This window comes from Pristiophorus japonicus, chromosome 1 (assembly GCF_044704955.1).
Source record: "Pristiophorus japonicus isolate sPriJap1 chromosome 1, sPriJap1.hap1, whole genome shotgun sequence".
In the NCBI taxonomy this organism is placed as follows: domain Eukaryota; kingdom Metazoa; phylum Chordata; class Chondrichthyes; family Pristiophoridae; genus Pristiophorus; species Pristiophorus japonicus.
In genome coordinates, this window is record NC_091977.1 from 333,703,195 (window position 1) to 333,715,617 (window position 12,423).

The 12,423-nt window shown below is 47.2% G+C and overlaps 1 protein-coding gene across 3 annotated transcripts in view; it reads right to left on the reverse strand.

Moving 5' to 3' along the window:
• The window catches only part of LOC139257295 (thioredoxin domain-containing protein 3 homolog), a 242,399-nt gene that overhangs the window by 5,756 nt on the left and 224,220 nt on the right, over positions 1-12,423 (reverse strand). For all 3 annotated transcript variants that reach the window (XM_070874468.1, XM_070874437.1, XM_070874506.1), the window contains one exon: positions 7,367-7,605. In XM_070874468.1, the coding sequence (XP_070730569.1) occupies positions 7,367-7,605 (239 nt within the window). The remainder of the gene's footprint in view (positions 1-7,366; positions 7,606-12,423) is intronic.

The following is a 12,423-nucleotide window of genomic DNA, read 5'->3' on the forward strand; positions in this document are numbered from 1 at the left end:
TCATCAGGGAACTCCACAGCGAGCACCCAGGCATTGTGCTAATGAAGGCCATTGCCCGGTCACACGTTTGGTAGCCTGGAATTGATTCAGACCTGGAACACTGTGTTCGCAGGTACATGACGTGTGCCCAGCTGGGTAATCCCCCCATAAAAGGCCCGCTCAGCCCGTGGCCCTGGCCCACCAGACCATGGTCACGCATTCATGTTGACTACGCGGGCCCGTTCATGGGAAAGATGTTCCTTATTGTGGTAGATGCGTACTCGAAATGGATCGAGTGCATCATTCTGAATTCATGCACGTCATCCACCACCGTGGAAAGCCTATGTGCGATCTTTGCAACCCATGGCTTGCCGGACATCCTGGTTAGTGATAATGGCCCATGTTTCACAAGCTACGAATTCCGAGAGTTTATGTCGGGCAGTGGCATCAACCACGTCAGGACTGCGCCGTTCAAGCCTGCCTCTAATGGCCAGGCGGAACGTGCAGTCCAAATAATTAAGCAAGGTTACTCAGGATTCAAGGACGCCGCCTATCGTATCTCCTGCTGGCCTATAGATCTCGACCGCACTCGTTCACGAGGGTCCTGACCGCAGAGCTACTAATGAAACGGACACTCAAAACTCAGTTGTCCCTCATTCACCCAGTCCTGACCGACATAGTTGAGGTCAAGCACAAGTCACAAAACGAGTACCATGACTGTAATTCGAGGGGGAGATGTATAGAAATAAATGACCCTGTGTTCGTCCTCAATCACGCCATGGGGCCCAAATGGCTTGAGGGCACTGTAATTGACAAAGAGGGGAATAGGACCATTGTGGTAAAACTCAACAATGGTCAGATATGCCGTAAGCATCTGGACCAAGTAAAAAAAAGGTTCAGCATCGACACAGAGGAACCTGAAGAAGACCATGAGATGGAGCTCATAGCACCACCAGTGAACGAGCAACAAGAGCAATCAGAAGAATGCACAGTCCCTGCGGTCAGCCCGAACAGGCCGGAATCACCACAGGTGACAGACACTCACGTCAGTGTCCAACAACCAGAGCTCCACGAGGGAGCGTAGACCACCTGAAAGACTAAACCTATGATCCCAATAAGACTTTGGGGAGGGGGAGGGGGGGTGATGTCATGTATGTGACCACAACGTAACACCACTGTATTACTATATACACTCAACCTAGATGCACACCTTGACCACAAGGTGTGAACTTGTGGGAGACACTCCTTACCTACAGTATGAAAAGGGAGGTCCCATGCAGGGTCATTGTCTTTGGAGTCCTGTGAATAAAGAGTTAAGGTCACAGAGTGACCTTGTTCCCAGAATGTGCCTCGTGTGGTTTCATACTGTAGAGTCAGCCTGAAGAATTTGAACACTGATTTGTACAGGTGTTTTGGAGGGGGATTTATCACTACAAAAAGGTGCAGTGTCTTCTGGTTGATTCTCACAAGGTCAGCCCACTGGAATATTTTCAGAACCCACCCAACACCCATCAGGGCTTCTCAAGAACAAGTAAGTCACTGTATGTCATTATCATAGAGGAGGAGGAGCAGTTCAGGATGGAGCTGAGGGAGAGGCAGGTATCATTTAAGGAGGATATTATAAATTTTTGTTTATTAGTAATAAAAATATTGGAGATAGGGGGTAAAAGGCTGTTTGACTGACAATCAAGCAGAGACCCGGGACCGGCTGATGTGCCAGGAACAGTCAGTGAGGGAGTCAGAGGTTGCAGGGAAAAGAGGGAGACTGGGGATTAGGTGATTGGGGCTCATGGGGAGGGAAAGAGGGAGTGGGACAGGTGTGGGTGTTAAGTATCGAATAACTCCATGAGGCTAAGTACGGTGATCTAGTTCAGGCATGACCTTACTCCAGTTTATTTATTCTCAAAGTGGGGATTCAACATGGCTGAAAACATTATATACATGGCTTGCACGTGTCTGTCAGTGACCATTAGGACTCCGACAGTCGCGCTCTCCGGTGGCAGGTAAAAGCCAGTTAACGTACATAACAGTGGGGACCAGTAGTTTCTGCAGTGCCAGTAGTAACATGGTGAGTGAGAGCAGTGCTGAGAGAATTTTTAGACAGAAAAAATACTTGCATTGTGTTACAGGGGGTCCATGGAAATTTTGTAACACAGGAGGGGGGCTTCAGAAGCAAAAATGTTGAGAACCACTGTATTAGATGATGAAGGGAACAGATTCTGTCAATCATCAGCAATGTGATAGAATGCCAGGCCATGTTTGGGATGGTTATTGAATGTGATTAGGTCAGAACCTGTGATCCGTCCTCGTGTCAAGCTGGTGGATGTGTTCAATGTGTGCTTCTTGAAGCACCAGAACATCGACGCTGTATTTCTTCAATAACCTTTCGAGGTATTCACATTTTGAATGAGAGATGCCTTCGATGTTAAGTTGGCATGTTCGGATGGCTGGGCCTACATGTAGTTTTCTTTGGAGGCTATTTGCTTGGTTTGCTACTGTCACCGGGAGATCGATTTAACGCCAAGTTCGGTGTCCTGTGAGACGACATTCTGTGGAGTTACTGATGAAACGTATACTCAAAACCAGGCTCTCCTTAGTCCGCCCTGACCTCAACGATCAGGCGGAAACTAGGCGTTATCGGCAAAACATGTACCATGATTGCGTGGCTGTATCATGCGACATCAATGTAAACGACCCGGTGTTTGTGCTGAATCATGGTCATGGCCCCGAATGGGTCGATGGCACTGTTTTAGCCAAGGAGGGGAATAAAATGTTTTTTGTCAAACTGCTTAACTGAAAAACGTGCAGAAAGCATTTGGACCAGACCAAATTACGATTTACAGCTAACCAGGAACTACCGGGAGAGGACCTTATCTTCAGCGATCCACCTATACACACCCAATCAGCAACAGACCTAGCTGCCAACCATGAGGATGATCCAACCATCTCCAACAGTCCAGTCAGACCAACAGCGCTGCAAGAAAGCAGTGGCCTGACCAACTCACCCATGTCAGAAGTGACACTCAGACGATCAACCAGGGAGCGCAGAGTTCCGGATCGTCTCAACCTGTAACTAACTCGCATCAAAGACTTGGGGGGGAATGTTGTCATATATGTATACTCTGTACATACTATGCTGGTACCACTAGAGGGTGCAACTGTGGGAGGCCCAGGCAGCAGCTGTATAAAAGGCTGGTCACCACATTGCTGCCTCACTCTGGGTTACATTAAAGAGACTAAGGTCACAGCAGTTCAAGCACAGCACTAGGCCTCGTGGAGTTATTCTACAGATAAGTAGAGACACATTAGTATGAGGAGAAATTTCTTTACCCAGAGGGTAGTGGGAGTCTGGAACTCACTGCCTGAAAGGATGGTAGAGGCAGAAACCCTCACCACATTTAAAAACTGCTTAGATGTGCACTTAAAGTGCCGTAACTTACAGGGCTATGGACCAAGAGCTGGGAAGTGGGATTCGGCTGGATAGATCTTGATTGGCTGGCGCGGACACGATGGGCCAAAATGGCCTCCTTCCGTGCTGTAAATTTCTATGATTCTATGAAGATAACCCAAACCTATGCTTCCTCTCTAAAGACAGCAAAGAAAACCCAATCATTGCCTCCAGAACCATTCTCGATGACTTCCTCAACACAGACCCTCAATCATCAACATTGGCATCAAAATTCCTGTCATTACATCAACACCGGAACCACAATGGAACTTCAAAAAAGCAGACTGGGAAAACTTCCAAAGGTGAGTTGACACTATCAGGTGGATTCCACCAACCACCAATGTCTTCAACAGATTTATAGGAATGCTGCTGCAAAACGCAGTATACCTCGGGAGTTTAGAAAGACATATATTCTTTGTTGGATGGAAGAAAGCGAGGCTCTCAATCAGGAGTATTCTCTGAACAAGAACCCAGCCACAGCCACCGCAATGCTGGAGTCCTTGAATTTGGTGAGACTTGAAAGATGGAGGAGCCTTATAGAGAAGTCTAACTTCACTCACTCCTGCAGAAAAGCATGGACCCTGCTCCATCAACTTGGCAGGGAAAACTCCACATATAAACACAGGACAACCATCAGAGCGGACGCCATTGCATCCCACTTGATACAAACATCAAAGACTCCGGTGGACAAAGATTTTCGATGGCAGATGAAACGGCAATTTTCGACAAACTTGACGGCGGCACCAAGATCTTCAATTATGTCTGATCCATTCACCTTGGATGAAGTAAACACAGCCCTTTCGACATCCAAATCTGGAAAAGCTGCTGGTCCAGATGGTGTTTACCCAGAATTTTTAAAAGCCCTGGAACCCAAGGCAAAGAGATGGTTGACCTCCTTCTTCTCTGAGGTACTGACAACTGGTAAAATTCCACCTATTTGGAGAGAGACTAAAATAATTGCCCTCCTGAAGCGGGGGAAGAATGATTGTGAAGCTTCCAGCTACTGACTGATCTCGTTATTTTGCATTTGTTATAAAGTGCTGGAGGGGTTACTACACAGACTAGCCCCCATCATCGAGCCAACCAGAGAATACAACCGCCGCACCAACAGAGACATGCTGATGTAGGCCGACTTGAACAACCTACCACCAACCCGTCTCAAATCTAGAAGGCCATTTTGGACCATCGCTGAAGTCCCTCAGCGATCTCCCCTCAGCCTTGATGACCAATGGCAAAATGCTTGGAAGAACTGCAACATACGGATTAGATTCCTTATCGAGGACCCCACAGTACATCCTGAAGGATCAAACCTTCCTCGCAAACCGTGGACAACCATCAACCGCTTCAGAACTGGTCATGGTAGATGCTGTCACCTTCTCCATAGGTGGAAGATTAAAGCGACTGTGGAGCTCCTAATCAGACCCCGGAGCACATCATTGAGCACTGCCGTCAGAGGAAATTTGCAGGCAGCCTACAAGATATCCACGGTGTTACACCGGAAGCTTTGGCCTGGATATCCAATTTAGATATTCGGGGCCCAGAAGAGCCGAGGGCCCAGGGGCAGCACAGGCCTGCCCACACTGCGATATGTGTGTGCACTAGGTCTGTGCAGCAGAGCAGGTCTCCAGTTGTCCTGGTTAATCCTTGCCACTGGATAAAGGCCGAGCTCTGTCAAGCCTGTGTGGTGGCTGATGTGCAACGGTCACCACATGTTAAAAACAATCACGCACAGGCATCTTCCACCACTTCAACTGGAGTTCAGGAGTTCAGGACTGGAATATCGGGTCCTTCATTGAAACATCTGTGAACTCTCGTGGAAGCAACTCATCCTCGTTCGAGGGACCGCCTATGATGATGATGATGACATTTGATTTGCTTTGCTACTACCATACGAAAGAAGTTAAGTCTGTACCATCTATATCATCATCACAGACAGTCCCTCGAAATCGAGGAAGACTTGCTTCCACTCCTAAAGTGAGTTTTTTGGTGGCTGAACAATCCAACATGAGAGCCACAGAACCTATCACAGGTGGGACAGATATTCGTCGGGGGAAGGGGGAGTGGCACTGATTTACCACATGCTCCTTCTGCTGCCTGCGCCTGATCTCTTCATGCTCGCAGCCTTGAGATTCGAAAAGTTCAACGCCCTCCCGGATGCACTTTCTCCACTTAGGGCGGTCTTTGGCCAGGGTCTCCCAGGCGTCAGTGTTGATGTCGCACTTCACCAGATAGGCTTTAAAGGTGTCCTTGTACCGTTTCCGCTGCCCACCTTTGGCTCATTTGCCATGAAGGAGCTCCGCATATAGCAGTTGTTTAGGGAGTCTCGTGTCTGGCATGCAAACTAAGTGGCCTGCCCAACGAAGCTGATCTAGCGTGGTCAGTGCCTGAAGGCTGGGGATGTTAGCCTGGGTGAGGACACTAATGTTGGTGCGTCTGTCCTCCCAGGGGATTTGCAGGATCTTGCGGCGACATTGTTGGTGATATATCTCCAGCGACTTGATGTGTCTTCTGTAAGTCGTCCATGTCTCTGAGCCATATAGGAGGGCGGGAATTACTACAGCCCTGTAGACCATGAGCTTGGTGGTAGGTTTGAGGGCTTGGTCTTCGAACACTCTTTTCCTCAGGCGGCCGAAAGCTGCACTGGCGCACTGGAGGCGATGTTGAATCTCCGCATCAATGTCAACCTTTGTTGACAAGAGGCTCCTGAGGTATGGGAAGTGGTCCACGTTGTCGAGAGCCGCGCCGTGAATCTTGATGACTGGGGGGCAGTGCTGTGCAACGAGGACAGGTTGGTGTAGGACCTTTGTCTTACGGATGTTAAGTGTGAGGTCCATACTTTCATATGCCTCGGTGAATACATTGACTATATCCTGGAGTTCAGTCTCCGAATGTGCGCAGACGCAGGCATCGTCCGCGTACTGTAGTTCAACGACAGAGGTTTAGGTGGTCTTGGACCTGGCCTGGAGATGGCGTAGGTTAAACAGCTTCCCACTGGTTCTGTAGTTTAGTTCCACTCCGGCGGGGAGCTTGTTGACAGTGAGGTGGGAGCATAGCAGCGAGGAAGGTTGAAAAGAGGGTTGGAGCGATGATGCAGCCCTGTTTGACCCCACTTCGATGTGGAATGGGTCTGCAATGGAACCGCTGGTAAGGATCACAGCCTGCATGTCGTCGTGGAGCAGGCGAAGGACGTTGACAAACTTTTGGGGGCACCCAAAATGGAGGAGTACCATCTACAAGATGCACAGCAGCAACACTTCTTCGATAGTATCTCCCAAACCCACCACCTGTATTGCCTAGATGGACAAGGGCAGCAGGTGCATGCGAACACCGCCACCTCCAAGTTCCCCTCCAAGTCACACATCATCCTGACTTGGAAATATATCACCATTCCTTCACCGTCGCTGGTTCAAAATCCTAGAACTCTCTCCCTAACAGCACTGCGGGAGTACCTTCACCAGCTGTTCAAGAAGGCAGCTCACCACCACTTTCTCAAAGGCAATAAATGCTGACCTTGCCATGAACTAATTTTTAAAAAGCTTTGACAAAAGCTCCTAAAGATGTTTTGAGCCTTTTCAAATACTGGAAGTATTTTCAACCCACCATTCTGCCATTTGCCTTAAATTGTCTGCATCCTTTAAAATTTCATCCGCACACTGTTTTCTAGTTCCACTGGTGTAAATGGAACTTGTTAATGCTCAGTCCCACCACTAAGCTACCTCATTGCACCTGTCCAAATGTGCAATTGGAACTGTGAATGAGCATGTAAATAGACTGACCTCAGAAAAGTGATTGCTGTCAGTACATGAAAATTGGCTCCCACGGGTTCGCAAATTTGTGTGGCAGTACGGTATGGGAAATGGATTATGTATCACATAGGAGTTGAACTAAGAAATGCAAACACTAGATTTGACTTAGAAATTGGAACTATAATGGAATTACCTAGAAGAACCTCAAGCGAATCCAGGAGTGTATCATCAAAAAATAACTTAATGTGTTCCTTAGCATGTTTTGCATTGGAGGAACCATGAAGTCCATTCTGCAAAATACTTGTGTGAAACTGAGCTCGAAGGGAATTTGGAAAAGACATCTTTGCCAACTCAAGGTCTACAGGTCCCATCAATTCCTTCCAGTCCCTAACAGCATTCTCCTTGGTAAGAATCATGATCATTGATGGATCCCTGAAACAACGAAGGAAAACTGCTAACAGTCTGAAATACACCAACTGATATCCAAAAATGTTACATTTCTGCTTTTGGTAGGGCCTGCTTGAATGGCTGTAATTTAACTTCCACATACAAATATGTAATTATCTTTTAAATGGAAAAATAATGGGTCACTGACTCTGCATCATACGATTCCCCTAATCGCACCTGAGTGTTGGCACTGTTCTAGTGTCACATTCGAAAGAGGAGTCAGCACTCAGACCAGATAATAAAATGTTTACCTTCAGGCACCACAGTTAAGAGAAAGCAAAAGGCAAGTAGGAAGTGACTTTGTATGTGAATAATGAAATATATTTGAAAAATGAGGAAGATGGTAAATGATGTAATCGAAGATTCAGCCACACATGTACAACCTCTTGTGTATTTCAATGAGTAATACAAAATTGTATAGAAAATGAGATGTGCCCTCTGAACTAATTTTGGAGTAAGCTTAGAAAACAAAGGGTGGGTTCTTACGAATGTGCACTCCCAGTGAAGAGCTTTGCATGCCAAGAGTGCATATCGGGAATTCAGACATGGAGGTAAATGAACCCCACTCAACAGAACATAAGAAATAGGAGCAGGAGTAGGCCATTCGGCCCTTAGAGCCTGCTCCGCCATTCAATAAGATCATGGCTGATCTTCTCCCTCAACTCCACCTTCCTGCACTATCCCCATATCCCTTGATTTTCTTCGTATCCAAACATCTATTGCTCTCTGTCTTGAATATACTCAATGACTAAGCATCTACAGCTCTCTGGGGCAGAGAATTCAAAGATTCATAACACTTTGAGTGAAACATTTTCTCCTAAACTCAGTCCTAAATAGCCGACCCTTATTCTGAGACTGTGACCCCTAGTTCTGGATTCCCCAGCCAGGGGCAACATCCTCCCAACATTTACTCGTGTCAAGCCTCTTAAGAATTTTATATGTTTCAATGAGATCACCTCTCATTCTACTAAACTCTAGGGAATATAGGCCTAGTCTACTCAATATCTCCTTATAGAACAATCCCCTCATCCCAGGAATCAGTCTAGTGAACCTCTGTTGTACTTCCTCCAAAGCAAGTATATTATTCCTTAGGTAAGAAGACCAAAACTGTACAGAGTACTCCAGGTGTGGACTTACCAAGGCCCTATGTAATTGTCATAAGACTTCTTTACTCTTATACTCCAATCCCTTTGTAGTAAACTCGATTAATGAAGCTTCATTCTGTTATGGGCAGGCGGGAAACTAATTGAAATCAGTGGTTTCCTGGCAGAAACCCGCTGGCAGTTCGCATTCTCCTTAATGTTACCGAGGTATGTTTAAGCACCAAATTAAAATAATAGGGCTTGCAGTCAGTTGTGGCTCAGTGGGTAGCACACTCGCTACTGAGTCAGAAGGTTGTGGGTTCAAATCCCACTCAGGGACTTGATCACGCAAATCTAGGCTGACACTCCAGTGCTGAGGGAGTGCTGCAATGTCTGAGGTGCTGTCTTTCGGATGAGATGTTAAACCGAGAATGTGCTTATTTGTACTACCAATATAGCCGCATTGTCTCTGGCTCTCCATTATCACAACCTATTGCTGATTGGTCCCCTTGGAAGATAAGCCACACCCTAAGGTTTCTCTAGAATTTGTAACTGGAACTGACCAGCCCAAGTTCTGAATGACTTTGCAAAGTGTAAGTCGATCCATTCTGACTTCAGAAGCCAGAAAGGATAGATCTCCACCAACCCAGCAAAAGCTTCTCAAGTTCCAGCCAAAGTTCTTTACCTCAGTGCAAGTGCTGCCTCCCCCAGCCAAAGTCCATTCCACCAGCGCAAGTGTATCCCTTCCCCAGCCGTAGTCTCTTACCCCAGCACGTGCATGACCTTACCCCACCCCCCCCTCTCCCCCACCATAGATGGGGCATTGTGTGCGAGTCAAGGTTTGGTAATAGGTTTATTGGGTATGAAGTGAATAGTGAGTGTCGTGACTTCTGGATTTCATCCACTCCAATGATGTCCCTTGGAACACACGCACTGAGAAATCGGGTGTCGACGTAAAGGAGGTTGGAAGAACGTGATCTGACTTCCCTGAGTTCCCTCTCACCCCTATCTCCCCCGTGTGTGTTTCTCTCTCTCTCTCCCCCCAGCTCTCTCTCCCTCTCCCTCACTCCCTGGCTCTCTCTCTCTCTCTCTTCCCCCCAACCCCTGGCGCTCTCTCTCTCTCTCCCACCCCCGGTGCTCTCTCTCTTCCCCCTCACTCCTGTGCTCCCTCTCTTCCCCACCCCCGGCTCTCTCCCTTTTTCACCCCCCCTCCCCCCCGGCTCTATCACTTTCTCTTCCCCACCCCACCCCACCCCACACCAGCTCTCTCTCTCCCCTCCCTGTCTCTCTCTCCACCCCACTCCGCCCCCCTTCTCTCTCTCCCCGCAGCCCTGGCTCTCTCTCTCTCTCTCTCCCCCCCTATCTCTCTCTCTCTCTCCCTGCACCACCTGGCTATCTCTCTACCCACCTCCCCCGGCTCTCTCTTTCTCTCTCCCATCACACCCCCCCACCCCCCCCTTGCCCGACTCTCTCTCTCTCTCTCTCGCTCACTCACAATCTCTGATGTTTTGTCTCTCACAGAAGGCCGTGGCAGAAAATGTTTCAGCAGTGATGAGCTCCACGCGGACTCGCGGCCCCACTTACGACTTCCTTGTACACCGCACTGCACATGCACGACCGAATAACAGGATCCATGCTCAAAAAGGGGGCGGGGTCCAATGCGCGAATGTGCAGAAGGACACACAGAACAAGAACAGAAGAAATAGGAGCAGGAGAAGGCCATAAGGCCCCTCAAGCCTGCTCCGCCCTTTAGTACAATCATGGCTGATCCAATCATGGACTCAGGTCAACTTCCCTGCCCGCTTCCCATGACTCCTTAATCCCTTATCGGTTAAGAAACTGTATATCTCTGTCTTAAATTTATTCAATGATCCAGCTTCCACAGCTCTCTGAGGCAGCAAATTCCACTGATTTACAACCCTCTGAGAGAAGAAATTCCTCCTCATCTCAGTTTTAAATGGGCGGCCCCTTATTCTAAGAGTATGCCCCCGAGTTCTAATCCTCTATCAGTGGAAACATCCTCTCTGCATCCACCTTGTCAAGTCCCCTTACATAATCTTATACATTTCGATAAGATCACCTCTCATTCTTCTGAATTCCAATGAATAGAGGCCCAACCTACTCAACCTTTCCTCATAAGTCAACCCCTTCATCTCCGGAACCAACCTAGTGAACCTTGTCTGAACTGCCTCCAAAACAAGTATATCCTTTCTTAAATATGGAAACCAAAACTGCACGCAGTATTCCAGGTGTAGCCTCACCAATACCCTGTATAACTGTAGCAAGACTTCCTTGCTTTTATACTCCATCCCCTTTGCAATAAAAGTAGTACAAACAGTCACGCTGTTAAACCGAGGCCATAGCACTATTTCAAAGAAGAGCAGGGGAGTTATTCCCAGTGTCCTGTCTAATATTTATCCCTCAATCAACATAACAAAAAAACAGATTATCTGGTCATTATCACATTTGTGGGAGTTTGCTGTGCGCAAATTGGCAGGCGCGTTTCCCACATGACAACAGAGACTACACTCCAACTGTACTTCATTGGCTGTAAAGTGCTTTGAGACGTCCAGTGGTCATGAAAGGTGCTATATAAATGCAAGTCTTTCTTTAAAGACAAGTTCAAAGTTCAAATTCGACCCTGATTTTTGTGGCCTAGATCCCTATAGTTGGTTCAGAGATTGATTGGGAGCATTCTTTTCATGACTTAAATAGGGACATTGAGACTGGTTCTGGGGGAGGTGGGACCTGTACTGGATGGGCGGCTTGCACCTCAACATAGCTGAAACCAACATCCTCGCCGGGGGCGGGGGGGGGAGGGGGGTTGGTTGCTAGTGATGTTGGGGAGGGTTTAAACTGGAGGGGGGTGGGCACCAGGATGTAGCATTATAAAGGAGAAACAAGATGCACACAGGATTGGGAGAGACAAATAGCACTAGAGTAAGACATATTACGGAATTAGTTGGGGTCCGACTAAGAGAGAGTATAAGAAGGTCTAAGATAGGTTTACAGTGCAAATGTGTAAATGTATGATGTATGAAAAATAAGGTTGGTGAGCTCCTGGTGCAAATAGATACATGGAAATATGATGTCATGGTGATAATGGAGACCTGGCTCAAAAAACGGCAGGATTACGTACTAGATATTCCTGGATATAAGGCGTTCAGGAGATAGGGAAGGAAAGAAAGGAGGTGGTGTGGCAGTATTGATTAAGGAGAATATTTCAGTGCTGGAGAGAGAAGATGTCCTGGAGGGGTCAAGGACAGAATCTAATTGCTGAGAGTTGAGAAACAATAGAGGTGACATTACACTCCTTGGTGTATTCTATAGGTCGCCAACTAGTGGGAAGGATATAGAGGAGCAAATTTTATAGGGAAATTATCGAGATGTTTAAGAACTATAGAGTAGTGATAATGGGGGACTTCAACTATCCTAATATAGACTAGGATAGTAATAGTGTGAAGGGCCGAGAGGGGGAAGAATTTCTGAAGTTTATTCAGGAGAACATTCTTGATCAGTACTTTTCTGGCTCAATGAGGAAGCAGGCATTGCTGGATCTGGTTCTGGGAAATGAGGTGGGTCAAGCAGAGCAAGCGTCAGTAAGAGAACATTTAGGGAACAGCGATCACAGTATCACTATCAGAAAAGGATAGGGAGCAATCTAGAGTAAAAATACTTAATTGGAGGATGGCAAATTTCTGTGGGTTGAGTATGGATCTGG